At 35.3% G+C, this 17,199-nt stretch overlaps 1 protein-coding gene across 1 annotated transcript; it reads right to left on the bottom strand.

Annotated features, from left to right (window-relative positions):
- Nucleotides 1–4,090: 4,090 nt before the first annotated feature.
- On the bottom strand, nucleotides 4,091–7,704 carry LOC140966098 (NAC domain-containing protein 17-like). Its single transcript, XM_073426436.1, has 3 exons — nucleotides 7,363–7,704; nucleotides 4,908–6,032; nucleotides 4,091–4,557 (listed from the first exon to the last, which is right to left on the bottom strand). The coding sequence occupies exons 1-3, from the start codon at nucleotides 7,547–7,549 to the stop codon at nucleotides 4,187–4,189; spliced, it is 1,683 nt and encodes a 560-aa protein (XP_073282537.1). The 5' UTR covers nucleotides 7,550–7,704; the 3' UTR covers nucleotides 4,091–4,186.
- Nucleotides 7,705–17,199: the final 9,495 nt, after the last annotated feature.

The following is a 17,199-nucleotide window of genomic DNA, read 5'->3' on the forward strand; positions in this document are numbered from 1 at the left end:
TATGAGGATTTTTTTTAAAAAAAAAAAACACTCACGCTTACATCTTCAACTAGATTCAAGGAATTCCTCAAATACCTAATTAAAACTAATAAAAATTATACTTAGTAAAACACTACTAGCTATGTTCAAAGTAATGACACCATGAAAAGTCATTTTCTTTTCAATATAATAGGTGTCTGCATAATTAACATGAAATTGAATCAATAAAACGAACTACTAAAATATGAGGTTTAAAGAAATGTATTATTCGATATTAAATTACACCTAAACTTTACAAACAATAATCAACCATTAATTGATGATATCCTTTCAAAACAGTTTCGTAACTCTAAATTATCATAATTATTTAATATGATATTTAACAACACAATAATTTGAGAGATACCTTGAAGCACTAGCGGCCAAACGAGATAAATAGACGACAAATGAATTTTCTTCTATTAACTTTTCTCAAACACCGCTTAAGGGTTTTGGAGTTGGAATTTAGCTTAGAGTTATAGTGGTGTTGGGCTTTATTTATAATTGATCTACCTATTTAGATAATAAACTAAAGCTCAGCCCAATAAAGAATTCAATTAACCTAAAGAATAAGAGATATCTATGGTTGATCTTGAGGTGGACGGCTAAAAAAATGAAAATTAATAAAACTAAAACCCTAGAATATTTATATCAACATATATGAGGCGGGTATGGGGCGGCAGGTATTATAGGACCCATGACATGACCCGCCCTATACCCAGACGGATCTAAAAAATTAGACCCGAGACCCGTCCCATGACCCATTTAGTATGCCCAAACCCATCCCAGACGGGGCGGGTCCATTGACTCGGACCCATTGACATCCCTACTCATGGACACACTGCGACATTTAGAGAGAGAAAAGGTGGATTTGGTGATTACAATATTTGGGTAAAAGATTTGTCAATGGCATCTAGGTAGTGTGTTCTGGCGTTGTGATATTAAGATTTGGCTTGTAATTTGGAACAAGAATGAGAAGGAAGAAGAAGAAAGCGGGATACTAAACTTTTGAATCTGAATGTTTCTACTAAAGTTCTGACACAAATTTTTGGAAGGGGGGTCTCATGGGCTTGATTAAAAAAAATGGATTAATGATTTATTAATAATCATTTTAGTCCAATGGACCAATGCTTGCGGGGGCAACTGTTTGGGCTAAAATTGTGCAATTATGCAAGCTCAATTTAATTATGAAAGCTCAATTAAATTATGCAAGCCCATCGAATGTGACAGACAGATTCTCATCAAGTCAAATTTATTCAGATAAGTCAAGAAGCTCGTGAATCAAGGGGGAATGGAAAAAACCGAACCTCACGGTGAAGAAAAAGAGGGGATCTGCAGAAAGAACGTGACACACAACTCTACACAAACAATCTGCAAATACTCTTTACTAATTTTCAATCTTCAAACTCTAGTTTTCAAGCATTCCAGTATATTTTCTAGCATTCTAGGTCTCATCATTTCAGATTTCAGCAATTTTATGTGTTATATTTTTATGTCTTGTAAATTCCTACCATTTATTGAAAATTTAAATAATATCAAAGGTTTATTCCTTAAATTTCCAATAGTTTTCTTCGTTCTGACATTATATTTGTTTTAAGATATTAGAACTGACAGTCAAATTTAAGATTCGCTTTCGCTTGATATTTAAAACTTAGATTTTTATCATTTTTATATAAATTGATGTATCTTTATACTTGAAACATCCGCAAATTGAAATATCGTGCAAACAGATAGTTTAGTTAGAAAAAAGAAAAAGAAGTGATAACAGTGATCAATCTCTCTCAAAGCTAAGTGGAAGGAAAACAACACTCGAAGCAGGTGGATGATATCGCAACTTTCGCCGTGGCAGCGGAGGAGGCGAGGGGCATAAATGAAATATGTCAGAAATATAATTAAAAACGAGTGTTTAATTTGGAACGACATGTATGCGTATGTGATAAAAAAATATATATATATGAAATTTTGATATTATATTAAAATTAAAAGTTATATGGATTTTTTTTTATAATTTTTGTAATCATTTTTAGACGAGAGATGATGCGAAGTTTGATTAAAATAATTTTGTTTTAATAATAGAGTATTTTTTCTATATCAAAAACTAAATAAAATAAGTGTATATTTGAGATTAAATAATAATATTAAAATAAATATTATTTTTTTTTATAATAACCAACGTATTTATTGATTAATTATAACTTCTTGAAAATGATTAGAAAACTCAATTAAAAAAAAAAACTCGTGTGTTTGAAAAATTCCTAAAAATTAATTCTGATATATTCTATATAAAAGAGTATTTTTTTATCAATTATTTTACAAATAGTTAATCATAATAATTTAGTTTCAAACCACTATTATTCTAGATTATATTGGGTATTATGTTAATTCAAAGGAAAAATCGTAGCTGCTTGCATACACTTGCATATACATAGAACTGATATAATTAGACAATAAAATTTATTACTAATTCATTTATTGAAACTATTTAAAGCAGAAACATATCCATATCTTCTGCAATTTCAACTAAATTGTGCTACATAAAATATCGAGAGAGTTTAAGCTACTCCTATGGTTATTAAATCATCAGGCCGGAGACTCGATTTTTTAGGGATTCAGACCATATATTAGGGTTCCGACGACTTTACTCGGCGAATAGCATATGAAAATTAAGGATATCCCTCGACATCCCTAAACTACAAATTGAAAGAGAAGTCTTGGAATACAAAAGCCGCAACTCTTCACAGGCAATTGATCAGTGAATCCATCTGTTTTTTGTACACATCAATATATATTGTTGGGTGTACATACTCCATATATATTTTTTAGGGAAAAAAACTACACATAGATACATGTATACTAACACACCCAGGCAACATTTCCTAATTCACTCTTCAGTCTCCAACCCATCTTTCCACCTCAATCAACCAACAATTCGGTCTATTTTCAAGTGTTCTAAAAGTCGGTAGACGGACGACTACCCACCACCTACCAACTAAGTGCTAATGCGATTTTTCTTTTTCACCTGAATATCTAATTTTTTTTGTTTATCTCCTTATTTATCTATAATTCTTTTATATAAGATTCAAACTCAAAATCAATAGAATATTCTTCAAATTGATTGAACTATTTTCTTCAAGACATACAAAACCCATACACCAAATTATACTAAACCACCACTGATCCACCTCAGACTGCGGCTGCTGGTTGTCATAATTATGGATCAATAGAGCAATGAACTGATCAAATCAATGCTATTGAGAAATCATGAAGGCGCCTATTATCAGTGCATATAATTTTTGTCATCTAATGGCAGAAGAAATAATAATGAACAAAAGCGAAAATAGCATATAGAATCAACCAGTTCCTGCATGAAGATACAAATTGATCGACAAATACATGCATATAAGAAAAGGTTTTCGATCTTGTTCCCAACTGAGTTGTAAATGGGAACAGAGGGAAATGCAGGTGACATAAAAGGTGTTCTATGCTACACATGGCACATAGTTGTCGTTAAAGGCTTGAAGCACGGAGTGAAGCGCGAGATTTATGGAATTTAAGCTCAATAAATAAAATATTCTAAAAAAGATAAAAATAAAATCAATTTATTTTAAAAAATATATATAAATATTTCATATTTCATCTTCCAAGTTTTAAATATTAAAATGTGATGACAAAAAACAAAAACGATGTAAGGCAGAGGGGACGTGGGGCAGAATCAACAAGATATTATGATTTTCCCGACTCTATTTTTTAATAAATAGATAGATGAGAAATCACACTTTACATCGACGATTTCTCGAGTTTTTAAAACAAAAAACAAAACTGTTTTTTTTTTCAATGAAACGCACTCAAAGCGCAAAGCTCAAAAAAAAGCACGCTTCATGGAAGTCATGCGCTTTGGAGTGCACCGAAACACGGGCTGTGTGCTTCGCGCTTAAGCGCGCAAAAATGACATGGCATCATGCGCTTTGTATGATGCTTCTGGATCATGTAAAATTTCACGCTGACAATTCACATCCACTTTGTCTGATCCATCATGTACATGATTTGTCACTAATTAGAGCACTCAGTGGTATCTCAACAAGTGCAGCATGATAAATTATCCCATTGCAAATCTTAATTGAGATTTACACTCATTTACAGCAAACAAAACTTTCAATGTACATATAATTCAACTGATCACTCTCATAGAAGTTCCAATCAGCAGCCCAAATATAGCACACAAAATGCCAAGTAAAGAAAAACAAAGAAAACCATATCTAGATTTTCTTGAAGCTGCAGAGGCATAACCTGCAGCAACATTCGAGTTTCTAGCATTTAGTCTTACCCTACTAAAACTAGACATACGTTCAAAAGCCCTATTTACCAAAGCGCTGTCAAAAGAAGAAGCAGAAGCAGGAGTTGTAGGTATAGACTCCACAAAGGACCAGAGGGCGGAAGAAAACCATGAGTCTGTGCCATCGTCCTGTTTGTTGCTTCCGTTTTGATTCAATCCGGGAAAATGAGTTTCAAAATCGTTACTTTGATTCTGATGTACCAAGCCTATACATGCCAAAAAATAAATGGCTAAACGATTAGAATAGAGTCCAATATTAATTTCATCTGATGAAGAGCTCTTGAGGCGGAACAAACTCCCCCGTTTCACTTGGACATGAGAGTTTTTCAACATCTTGAAGATGACATGGTCTTCCACACCATTCATCTGATCAAGAGCTCCATTAGATTTTAGAAAAACGAGAATAGATGGTGTGCAAGCACAAAAACATGTGGGGTTTTGGTTTATGAAGCAAATAAATGTTGAGCAGCCATGAAAAGAAAAATGAAGCAAAGTCAACGATACATTTGTATCTGTTCAAATATGGCATCACCAAAGTTCACAATAACTTCAGTACCTGCAGTTGATGATGGAACGAAACCTTGATTTTCTTCCGCGGCATTGATTACACTGAATCCATGTTCATGTGTCCACAGCTGAGAGTTGATCGTATATTCATCGTTTGATTGGGACTGCAGCAGGTGATTTATCGTCCCGATTTCATTATTTTCCAAGTACAAGCTTGAAATAGGGTTCATAACTTCATTTCCAAAATCATTCAAGTATTGTTGAGAAATTTGCGCAGACTCATCTACTCCAAATTCAGGAATGGATAAGGATGCATCATGGAAAAAATCGAACTCACTAAAACCATCAACCTCCAGCTTCTCTAAGTCATCCAATGCAAGATTTTTAGTGGTTGGTTCGGGACCAATTAGATCATTCATTTCAAGAAAACCTTCAAGAAAATTCTCATCAACTTCCGGATGATCTAGACGATTAATATTTGAAATAGAAGTGACTTCAGGTGCCTCGTAGATTTGAAATTGAGTTGTGCCTGACAAGTCCCTCAAATGACTGGTGATTAAAGGACTATGCGCTACCTCCTGGCCAGCAAAAAGGTCGACACCATGGCCACAATCAACAGCAAGACGGTTAAGAGGGGGTAGTGGCTCCTCTTCTATTTGGTTCATGATCTCCTCAAGATCATCTAGTAAGGATTGACGTTGGCAATGAACTGGACTAAGATGTTCAATAGGTGAGATTTCATTAGATTTCTTAACCAGGTCCTCCAGTTCGACGATGGATTGAACTTCAAGATTGTCCTCCTCCCAGTCTTCCTCCCGAAAAATTGCACCGTATTGCTCACCGTTTTTGGGCCCAGGCCCACTTTTCTTGTACACCTTGCATAGAGCATAGTAATCCAAAGGATTTGAACATTTTTTAAGCTCTTCTTCATCCAAAGTATATTCATGCATCACCCAATCTGTGCGCTTTCCGCAAGGTGCACGACCTCTGTAGAAAACAAGAGTCTTCTTATTACCAACAGAAGAAGATAAATGAGTGATTGCACGGTCCTTTCCAGTTGCTTTCCAATATCCATGCATCGTTGCTCTGCTGGATCTTGCTGCATTTGGGTATTTCCTGTCTCTAGGACTGAAGAAGAACCATTGCCTGTCACCAGTTTTCAATTTTGATAATCCTGCATTTCATAATGTGAAAGGAGTGTAAATAGAAGGATCAAGACGTGATTATGAAAGTTTCGACAACACCAAATAAATGGCACAGATCTCAAACAAGAATTAAAAAATATATATCAACGTCAAAAAAATGTCATGCCTGGATACACAATAATATCCCACAAGTCATTCATAATTTAACAATTTCAATCCTGTGTCGACAAGAGTTGGCAAACACAAATGACAAAGTTGATAACAACCAGACCAATACTTAAACTCTGATACATACAGGGACGGAGCCAGAAAATAAGGTTGGGGTGGCAAAAAAATTTAAAAAAAAATTCAGTGGGGGTAAGAGCAAATATTAAGAGAGGAAGTGAAAAAAATATTATTAATTTTATATCCCTAGTCAATGACATTAAAACATTGAGGGGCGGGTCCGTCACTGGATACATATATTTGTTGCCTACATGACTCAACCGCTTGTGCACATAACAAGGCAAAAAATAACACCAGCACAAATCACCAAAACACATAGGATTCAGACTATAAATCAAGGATTAATTTCTTCCAAAAAAGGTTTTGCAGCAATACGCTATCTCAAAGATGCATATTCACACCAAAACACATAGGATTCAGACTATAAATCAAGGATTAATTTCTTCCACAAAAGGTTTTGCAGCAATACGCTATCTCAAAGATGCATATTCACCACGTAAACACAAGTTATATTACCAACGCAGCTCTCATTTCAGTTTCATTTTTCCTAATAAGAGATTGAATAAATTGTTTAGCATCAAATACAAATAATCTGCCCTATCCGATTTGACTGGTAAAAAATACAATTGACAGATCAAATAAACCTGAATCTCGATCAGAAAACCGAAATAAAAAATCAGACAAACTAACCATACATCGCGTCGACTTTACTAACTATAATCAGCGTTACGCGAATTAAGTACAGATCTATGACACCAGAAACAATCTGGAAAACGCAATCAAATTATAAAACTTAAAAAAAACATCAATCAAAAAAAAAAAAAAAAAAAAAAAAAAAAAAAAAAAAAAAAAAAAAAAAAAAAAAAAAAAAAAAAAAAAAAAAAAAAACAGGACAACAGACGATAAACCCACCGCACACCACCCCGGAAAAAAGAAAAAAACATTTATCAAAAGGTCAGCGCTAACACCACAAATCCAGATAAAGGGAAAAAAACATTATAAAGATCATCTAAACAGTAAAAAATAATTCTGATAGCAGCCAGGGGCCGATCCAAGAACATAATTCTTTTAGAAACTAAATCCAAAATTTTTTGGATTGGCAGCTATTAAAAACGACGGAAATACTGAAATTACCTGGCAACTCCTCCGGATCCCAATTGTAAACATCAGTTTCTGCTATAACATCAAGACCGTATCGTTTCTTGCATATTTTCCTCTTAAGATAGAAAAGCACGAGTTCCTCATCGGTGGGGTGGAATCTGAATCCCGGAGGAAACCTTTCTCCGCTCCCAAAACAATCAGAACCCGGATTCAACTTCATCGATCGACCAACAAAAAAACCTCAAAAATGCCAAAAAAATACAAGTGGGTTTTCGAGTAAATGAATGAATCGCGAAACCCTAGAAGACAAGGGATGAAAGAAGGAAAGCGATTTGGTCAAAGAAGAAAATACTAGCAATGAATTGTGCGGACTCGAAATCTCTTGGAAATCTGGTTTTAATACAGACAATGGGTTTTACTTTGGTGTGAGTGAAGTGCACTGAGCTTTAAGTGTGGCACTGTAGTAGTACAAGATTTAAAATATAGTATTTTCCAGTTTTTTTCGAATTTGTTGTTTTGATTTTTATTTTTATCAAACATTTTAAGATTAATTATAAAAAGAAAAAAGTAAACAATTTAAAATTTACCATTCTATCTCTAATGGAACATTAAATTGATAAGATTAATCAATTACTTCAACCAATTATAAAATAAAACTTTGAATCACAATTGATTTATCTTTGAATTCTTTATGATATCATTATTAAAAAAATATTTAAATTTAGTTGATAATAGTTTTTAAATGGTTCATAGAATAAATTAGTCAGAAAATTAAATTAAAATATCTAACTGTATATAATATAATATGATATCTAAAAGGGGGCAAAGGTAGTAACTGGCAATTTTTTGTTAACGGAATTTTGTCATTTCCATCCATTTTTCTTAGGAGTAAACAATAAGCATGCAATTGTTTTTTATAAAAATATAAATCTTGGACACAAACAATGTAAAACCTAAGCAAACTCTGATTACATGCAAAACATGGAAAGTGATTAATGAAATGTAAACTAATCTCCAACATGTTCTCCGCAAGCGAACATGAAAATGAATTTCTAACTGATCAAAGACAACTGAAAATGAATTTCTAACTGGATCAAAGACAACTGAATACAAGTCAATGGCTTCAAACTAGCGCTTTAACCATCGACACAGGAACCGGTCGACCAAGACACACGAGACTTTAAGTTTTTTATGCTGCAGAAATGGTAGGGAAGATGACAAGAACAGACGATATTATCTCAACAATGGGTTACATCGAGCTGTCCGGAAGTGTCATTACGACGGTGGTCGCGGTGTACAAAACCATCTCTTTCGTCTTTCCAATGTAGACTTGCAATCAGAGTGAATACGAGGCAATCAGGAAAACCCAGCAGATAAGCTAGCTGGGCAGTTACACCTCCCGTTCACCTCTTTTTCATGTGCAAATTTTTTTAAGATATAAATTTGTATCAAATTAGCCCAATCAACCAAATTTTTTGTTTATGCCCGTTGCGACAATTTAGTAGCATAACATTTTAAGAATACCTGATCCAATGTGTTTCTCAGCTTACTCTCCATTTTCAAGTAACTTCTGATTCACAATCACCTCTATGCAGAACCCAACAAAATCACATATAACTTCAGATACGCAATTATTCAACTAATTTCAAGAGACTTCCCACAACAATAAAAACACATACAAGAGATTGTTTACAGCAGCTTGATACACAAATAGTTTGCTCGGCAGGGTATTCCAACTTCTAGCTCTATGACTTTGGTAGCCTAACTTCTGATTGTTAGAAAAATTGCTAACAACAATAGCGTAGAAACGAACTTGTAGAGATAAAACCATAACCGAAACAAGTGTGATGTTTACAGTATGACTATCGTATAAAAGAAAGCAAAACCAAACCGAGGCATGTAGCATGTACAGTTTCCTTAAAACAGTTTCGTCCCCTCATGTATGTGCTTCGAGGATCGTCTTGGACGTCTGTTTCCCAGGATATAACGAAACAACCAGCAATGACTTAACACGAGACACTACTACGACGAACTGAAAACGTACCTTTACTTTATCACCGAGATTGAACGGAGGTCAAATGGAAAGCTAACAATATGAAATGCAAGAGAATGCTTGAAAGAGAAAAGATTTTCATGTGTTTGAAATGAGGAAATGAACCCCACTATTTATAAACCCCAAAATGCACACCAAGAGTCATGCAAGATTAATTAACTCAATTAATCTTCCTATTAACTCAAGAATATGAAAAGTCAAAACTCTTCAATTAACTCAAGAATGTGGAGAGCCAAAAGACACTCCCACATTCATGAGACATAATTTTTATTCAATCTTTAAATTTACTTCAAATTTCCAACAATCCCCACATGAATGAAAATTGATACAAATCTTGGTGACAAAGTTCTACAGTTGAATCCTGCATAAGATAGGTATGTGTTACCCTTTGAACCTTCCCTTATGAAATATATTTGTTTTACTAGCTGACCAGTTGACATGTTGTCCTTGAACTGTTCTGCCGTTTATGTAAATTAAGATATACTTCACACAAGACTCTCCCTGATACTATTCAGTTCTCATTATCGTGTTCGTTTTGGCCATGAACACACGCCTGGTTCTGCGAAAGGGTCTAGAATTGAGCCCTGCAATTCCTTCGAAGCGGCCCCATTTCTCTCTCATATATGTGATTCTATATTGCTTCTTATCAGAATCATTAAAAGCCGTAAGCTTATCATCAACATTCACTGTTTTATAATAGGAATGGACTAGGGATAACCCCCACAGTGATTCTCCAAATTAGTGCGATTAGGTTGTCTCATTGAACCTAGTTCTTGGGATCTCCAGTCAGCTTAAGTTGGGTTTCGCTTCACACCAATTTATTCTATAGGCTTGAGCCCCATTCCCTTTGACGATTTCGCAACTAACTCTCTGTTTAACCCTTTGGTCAGCGGATCCGCTATATTATCTTTTGACTTTACATAGTCAACAGAGATAACTCCAGTTGAGAGTAGTTGTCTACTGGTATTATATCTACGACGTATATGCCTAGACTTACCATTATACATATTATTTTGTGCCCTTCCAATCGCAGATTGGCTATCACAATGTATGCATATAGCCGGCACTGGTTTTTCCCATCCTGGAACATCTTCTAAAAAGTGACGCAGCCATTCAGCCTCTTCAGCACACTTGTCAAGAGCTATAAACTCAGATTCCATCGTGGATCTGGCTATTACAGTTTGTTTAGAAGATTTCCACGTAATTGCTGCACCTCCTAAAGTGAATACAAATCCACTTGTAGATTTTGAGTCTTTCATATCAGATATCCAATTTGAATCGTTGTATCCTTCAATAACAGCAGGATATCTTGTATAGTGCAGCCCATGATCACGAGTGTACCTTAAGTATCTTAGCAATCTGGTAATTGCTTTCCAGTGTTCAACAACTGGATTACTCGTGAATCTACTTAATTTTCCTACTGCATAGGCTATGTCTGGTCTTGTACAACTCATTAAGTACATCAGACTTTCAATGACTCGAGAGTATTCTAATTGATACAACTCATTAAGTACATCAGACTTTCAATGACTCGAGAGTATTCTAATTGAGACATACTCTCACATCGATTCTTTGATAGATGATGTCTGGTATCTATCGGGGTTCTAGCCAATGCAGAGTCATCATTATTGAATTTCTCAAGTATTTTGTCAGCATAATGTGACTGACTTAGGACTAGCCCTTCTGATGTTCTATGGATTTTAATTCCAAGGATTAGCTAAACCCAAATCTTTCATGTCAAATCTTGAGTTCAATAAATTCTTGGTAGATTTGATCATCTTATCAGTACTACCAATGATAAGTATGTCATCTACGTAAAGACATAAAATGACATATCCAATTTCAGTGCTCTTTATGTATACACATTTGTCACATTCACTGAATTTAAATCAATTTTCTATCATGGCTTTATCAAATTTTTCGTGCCATTGCTTTGGCGCTTGTTTTAAGCCATACAGAGACTTCACCAGTTTACAAACCTTATTTTCTTGCCCAGTCGCAGAAAAATCCTTCAGGTTGTTCCATATAAACTTCCTCTTCTAAATCTCCATTTAGAAAAGCTGTCTTTACGTCCATTTGGTGTACTTCAATATTCCGCAAGGCGGCAATCACAAGTATCACACGAATAGAGGTTATTCTCGATACAAGAGAATACGTGTCAAAGTAATCAAGCCCTTCACGTTGATGGTAACCTTTAATTACCAGTCTGGCTTTATACTTATCTATGGTTCCATCTGATTTTATTTTCCTTTTGAAAACCCATTTACAGCCTAGTGGTTTGCTTCCCATATGAAAATTTACTAACTCCCACGTATGGTTTTGTAAAATGGATTCCATTTCAGAATTGATAGCCTCTTTCCATAGAGGTCCCTCAGATGAACTCATTGCTTCCTTGAAGCTTTGAGGTTCACTTTCCATCATGAAAGTGATGAAATCAGGACCAAAGGATTTCTCAGTCTTAGCTCTCTTGCTACGTCTAGGTTCAATATCTTGATCAAGCTCTTGTTTTTCATCAATTGTCTCATATAATCTTTTGGATGAACCTGGCTCTTCCTTAGATTCGTATGGAAATATGTGTTCAAAGAACGAAGCATTTCTTGATTCCATTATCGTATTCTTGTGAATATCAGGTATTTGAGATTCATGTACAAGAAAACGATATGCGTTACTGTTTTGAGCATATCCAATGAAAATGCAATCAACAGTTTTTGGTTCTATCTTTACTTTCTTTGGAGTGGGTACTGCTACCTTGGCAAGACACCTCCACACTCGCAAGTATTGGTAGGAAAGACTTATACCTTTCCATAACTCATATGGACTTTTATCTTGCTTCTTTCGGGGCACCTTATTTAAAAGGTAATTTGCTGTTAGAACAGCTTCCCCCCACATGTTCTGTGGTAAACCAGAACTTAATAACAATGCATTCATCATTTCTTTTAAGGTACGATTCCTTCTCTCTGCAATACCATTTTGCTGAGGAGAATAAGGTGCAGTTCTTTCGTGTTTGATACCGTGTTGAGCACAAAATTCAGCAAATGGTGATTCATATTCACCTCCACAATCATTTCTTAGCACCTTAATTTTCTTGCTAAGTTGGTTTTCAACTTCACTCTTATATTGGACAAATTTGTCAATAACTTCATCCTTACTTTTGAGGAGATACATATAACAAAATTTTGTGCTATCGTCAACAAAAGTAATGAAGTATTTATTTCCACCACGAGTTTGTACACATTTTAAATCACATATATCAATGTGAATTAGATCAAGTGGTTCGCTATTTCTTTCAATAGATCGAAAAGATGATCTGGTTAGTTTTGCTTCAACACAAGTTTCACATTTGTGTTGTTTATCAATTTGGAATGCAGGAATGTTTTTCATGTTAATTAATCTACGAATTGTATCGTAATTAACGTGTCCAAGTCTACCATGTCATAAACAAGAATACTCAAGCAAGTAAGCAAAACTTTTATCTTTATTCATCACGGGCTTAACAGCCATAACATTGAGTTTAAATAACCCATTACAAACATAACTTTTGCCAACAAACATTCCACTTTTCGACAAAACCACCTTATCTGACTCGAAGACAATGCGAAAACCATGCTGGTTAAGAAGCGACCCAGACACCAAGTTCTTGCGGATGTCAGGGACATACAGCACATTGTTCAACGTCAGTTCTTTTCCAGATGTCATCTTTAGGACAACGTTTCCTTGACCCTTGATATCAGAAGTGGCGGAATTTCCCATGAACAGCTTTTTCCCATTCATAGATTCCTCAAGAGTAGCAAACATCTCCTTGTCGGAGCAAACATGGCGAGTGGCACCAGTGTCGATCCACCACTCCCTTGGGTTAGATCCCACCAGGTTAACCTCTGATATTACAACACGGAGATTCATGTTCGAAACCTCCTGAGCAATGTTCTCTACCACATTCGCCTCTCGGTTTCTCTTCGACTTCTTACACTCAGAGGCCTTGTGACCCATACCATCACAGTTGTAGCATTTCCCAGAAAACTTTTTCTTCGAAATGCCTCCCTTGGGTCCCAGGTTCAACCTTTTGGAGGAGGCAACGGTTCTCTTTTTCGATCTTTGACCATGCTCAACAACATTTGCTTTAGCAGTAATAAGAGAAAACAATCGTCTTTCCAAACTCTTGTTGTCTTCCTCGATACGAAGTCGAACAATGAGCTCTTCAACATTCATCTCCTTTCGCTTGTGCTTCAAGTAATTTTTTGAAATCCTTCCAAGCTGGTGGTAGCTTCTCAACAATAGCAGCCACTTGGAATGATTCGCTCAAAGTCATTCCCTCACTGTGAATCTCATGAAGAATCACTTGGAGTTCTTGAACTTGACTGATAACCGGCTTTGAATCCACCATTTTAAAGTCCAGAAAGCGGCCAACAAGAAACTTCTTGGCCCCGGCATCCTCGGTTTTGTACTTTCTGTCAAGGGATTCCCACAGCTCTTTAGCCGTTTTCTTTTCGCAAAACACGTTGTAGAGCGAATCGACCAATCCGTTTAGTACATAGTTTCAGCATAAGAAATCAGAATGATTCCATGCCTCCACCACACTAACAGATTCAACATCTCCCTCACCCTCTTGGAGTTTAGGAGCATCCTCAGAGAGGAATCTAGCCAGGTTTAACATCGTCAAGTAAAACAGCATCTTCTGCTGTCACCTTTTGAAGTCCGCACCAGTGAACTTTTCAGGCTTTTCACCATGACTGGCTGGGACAACAACCGCAGCAGCACGTGGGGTAACATTAGGGACAACTTGAGCCACAGTAGGGACAACATAATCAGTTTCCCTTTGCACGTTGGTTTCAGTAGCCATATCTGAAACAAACCACATAATGAGTAATCTGTTTTAAGTTTGTTAGAAAAATTGCTAACAACAATAGCGTAGAAACGAACCTGTAGAGATAAAACAATAACCGAAACAAGTGTAATGTTTACAGTATGACTATCATATAAAAGAAAGCAAAACCAAACCGAGGCCTGTAGCATGTACAGTTTCCTTAGAACAGATTCGTCCCCTCCTGTATGTGCTTCGAGGATCGTCTTGGACGTCTGTTTCTCAGGATACAACGGAACAACCAGTAGTGACTTAGCACGAGACACTACTACGACGAACTGAAAACGTACCTTTACTTTATCACCGAGATTTAACGGAGGCCAAATGGAAATCTAACAATATGAAATGCAAGAGAATGCTTGAAAGAGAAAAGATTTTCATGTGTTTGAAATGAGGAAATGAACTCCACTATTTATAAGCCCCAAAATGCACACCAAGAGTCATGCAAGATTAATTAACTCAATTAATCTTCCCATTAACTCAAGAATATGAAGAGTCAAAACTCTTCAATTAACTCAATAATGTGGAAAGCCAAAAGACACTCCCACATTCATGAGACATAATTTTTATTCAATCTTTAAATTTACTTTAAATTTCCAACACTAATTGAGGTAAATTACAATCTACATGTCCTCTAATTGAGCCCGACAAACTGAATGAGCCCGAAGAGTTATTGTTCGTGGTCGCTGAAAGCATCACAATGCTCGTCAAACAGTAACGAGCATTCCCTTCCTCTTCAGGTCCAACCTAAATTGTAGAAAAAATGAACATAAATCAGGAAGAGGACAAAGGAGATACTCATTCTTCATGTTTAAGGTCCCCTATTTCTGGTCTTTTGTGACACAAAACGCACCTCAAGAACATGTATGGCATCCCAACCTCCTTGTAGATAACCTCTTCCACTATGCGCAGCTTTTGATCCATCTTCACCAGGAAAAATGCAGTTGCAAAATAAGAAAACGGGAAGAAAGAGATCGTTGTCTAAAACAAGTTGTGACTTGTGGAGAGAAACATAGCTTTTTTTAATGTTTTCATCTTCCCAGATATACACTGATGAAATACCACTTTCATAATACCTATCGATTATTTGGTCAGTTAAGTCATTCCAATTATAATGTACAATGCTTCATCGTGCAAAAAGGAATAAGTCTAAATTGAAGGCTTGTCTGAGGCTTCAGATCAGTAAGGCGATCATATTCCTATCAAACTCGTTCAAGAAAAGCACGCGGTAAGTGAAGGACCTCACTGGTCACGATAGACAGCAAAGATGTCCTTTGCTTCAATTTCAAGTTTCCTCAAATCAGGAGATGGATAAGGCCCATCTTCTATGGGGGGTGGTATATATTTGACCACGGTGACCTTCAAGCAGAAAAGGGATAAAAAAAAAAAGTATCATCGATTATAGCTTATTTAGTATGCCCGACAGAAAAAAGAAACAAAAAAGAGCACTTCTAGTAAAATGTAATATATAACAAAGCGACCCAATGAAACATGAAAGATGTGGGACCAATATTAGTCGTCGTTTGATACCATTAATCTGGTAGTCATCAACAGTTTGATGCTAACCCAAGCTCTGAACGCGCATAGGATGCGTCGGGCGCCCAAAAGGACCGCCCATTTACGTCCCCAAAGTGCTGCCAGGAAAAATTCAGGCAGCAAGGCTTGCGCTAGGGTGGCCTTTATGGACACCCTAGCGCGCCTGGCTCGCTGGGACAGCCACAAAAGGCAGCGCAGCGGGCTGGGGCGGACATATTTGACCTCCCCAATGCCCGGCGTGCTAGTTCATGAACAATTGTGTTCATTCTAGAGAGTTTTTCATCCAAATGGTGTCCCCTGATTAATTCATATGATTCTTGGATGAGTGGACATCACCTTTAATTAAGCAACATGTCCCAGTAGATTGAATACATTAAATACAACTTCAAGGTTTATTAAACAAGATTTTTTTTCAAATTTTGAAATACATTTACATAAATGTTAAGAGTCTTTTTCTTCCTTAAAATAGAAATAGAGTTTATATGATTTTCAGATTGTGGAACTTGTGAGTGCTACTATCACAAGCCGAAATCCGTATTTTGAGAGACGATTGTCATATTGCGTGTACTATACCAACAAAAAATTGGAATGCTATTGAGCGGACATTTGGTATATTTAAATCACGGTTCAAAATATTCAAGATAACTCGTCAATTTCCATATACGACCCAAACATTGCTTGTATTGGCTTGTGTTGTATTACACAATTTTCTTCAAAAAGAGTGTCGATGTGATGAATTTCAAATTGAACCTGATAATGAAGCTCAATTGTCTTCATCGACAAAAGTTTATGAAGATGACAACTTTGATAAGGTATTTGATACTCAAGAATAACAACGACCAAATGCTAATGCATGAAATGATACAATAGCCAATGTGATGTGGAGCGATGTTGATCAAATCGTCAATAATGATTAGATTTTTTATTATAAAATACTACTCATTATTTTGATTGTTCCTTTAATAAAATTTTATTATGAACTCATAAAATATTGTTCATTAATATGTTGAATTGACATAAAGAATAAAAATTTTGATTTAAATAGATTGGATAGTTAATTTGTTGTTTCTATAAATTAAATTGATTTAACTTTTAAGAAAGTAAAATTCATTTACATTCATAAATAAAAAATAATTTAAAATTGAAGAGGTTATCTATGTCCAATAATTATTTAAAATAAATTAATAAAAAATAAGTCACAATTATAAATTATAAAATTCACGTAATTCTATGAAAAAATTTACAAAAGTTTACAAAAATCTTGAAAAAAAAATCTATAAAAATTCATGTTTTGTAATTCTATGAAATTTTATAAAAATCAATAAAAATCCATAAATTTCACAAAACTCTATTATTTTAAAAAATAATTTAAGCAAGCAACGAACAATGGTGATTTGTAATTTGATAAAAATTAGCCGATTTT

Source organism: Primulina huaijiensis, chromosome 2 (genome assembly GCF_012295235.1).
Source record: "Primulina huaijiensis isolate GDHJ02 chromosome 2, ASM1229523v2, whole genome shotgun sequence".
Classification (NCBI taxonomy): domain Eukaryota; kingdom Viridiplantae; phylum Streptophyta; class Magnoliopsida; order Lamiales; family Gesneriaceae; genus Primulina; species Primulina huaijiensis.

Bases quoted from the DNA above. Each gene is read 5' to 3' on its own strand.
- LOC140966098 (XM_073426436.1), bottom strand. From the start codon at position 7,549: ATGAAGTTGAATCCGGGTTCTGATTGTTTTGGGAGCGGAGAAAGGTTT. The intron at 6,033-7,362 runs GTAATTTCAGTA...TATGAAATGCAG, and splicing joins GGATCCGGAGGAGTTGCCAG to GATTATCAAAATTGAAAACT. The intron at 4,558-4,907 runs GTACTGAAGTTA...TGGCATGTATAG, and splicing joins CGTTCCATCATCAACTGCAG to GCTTGGTACATCAGAATCAA.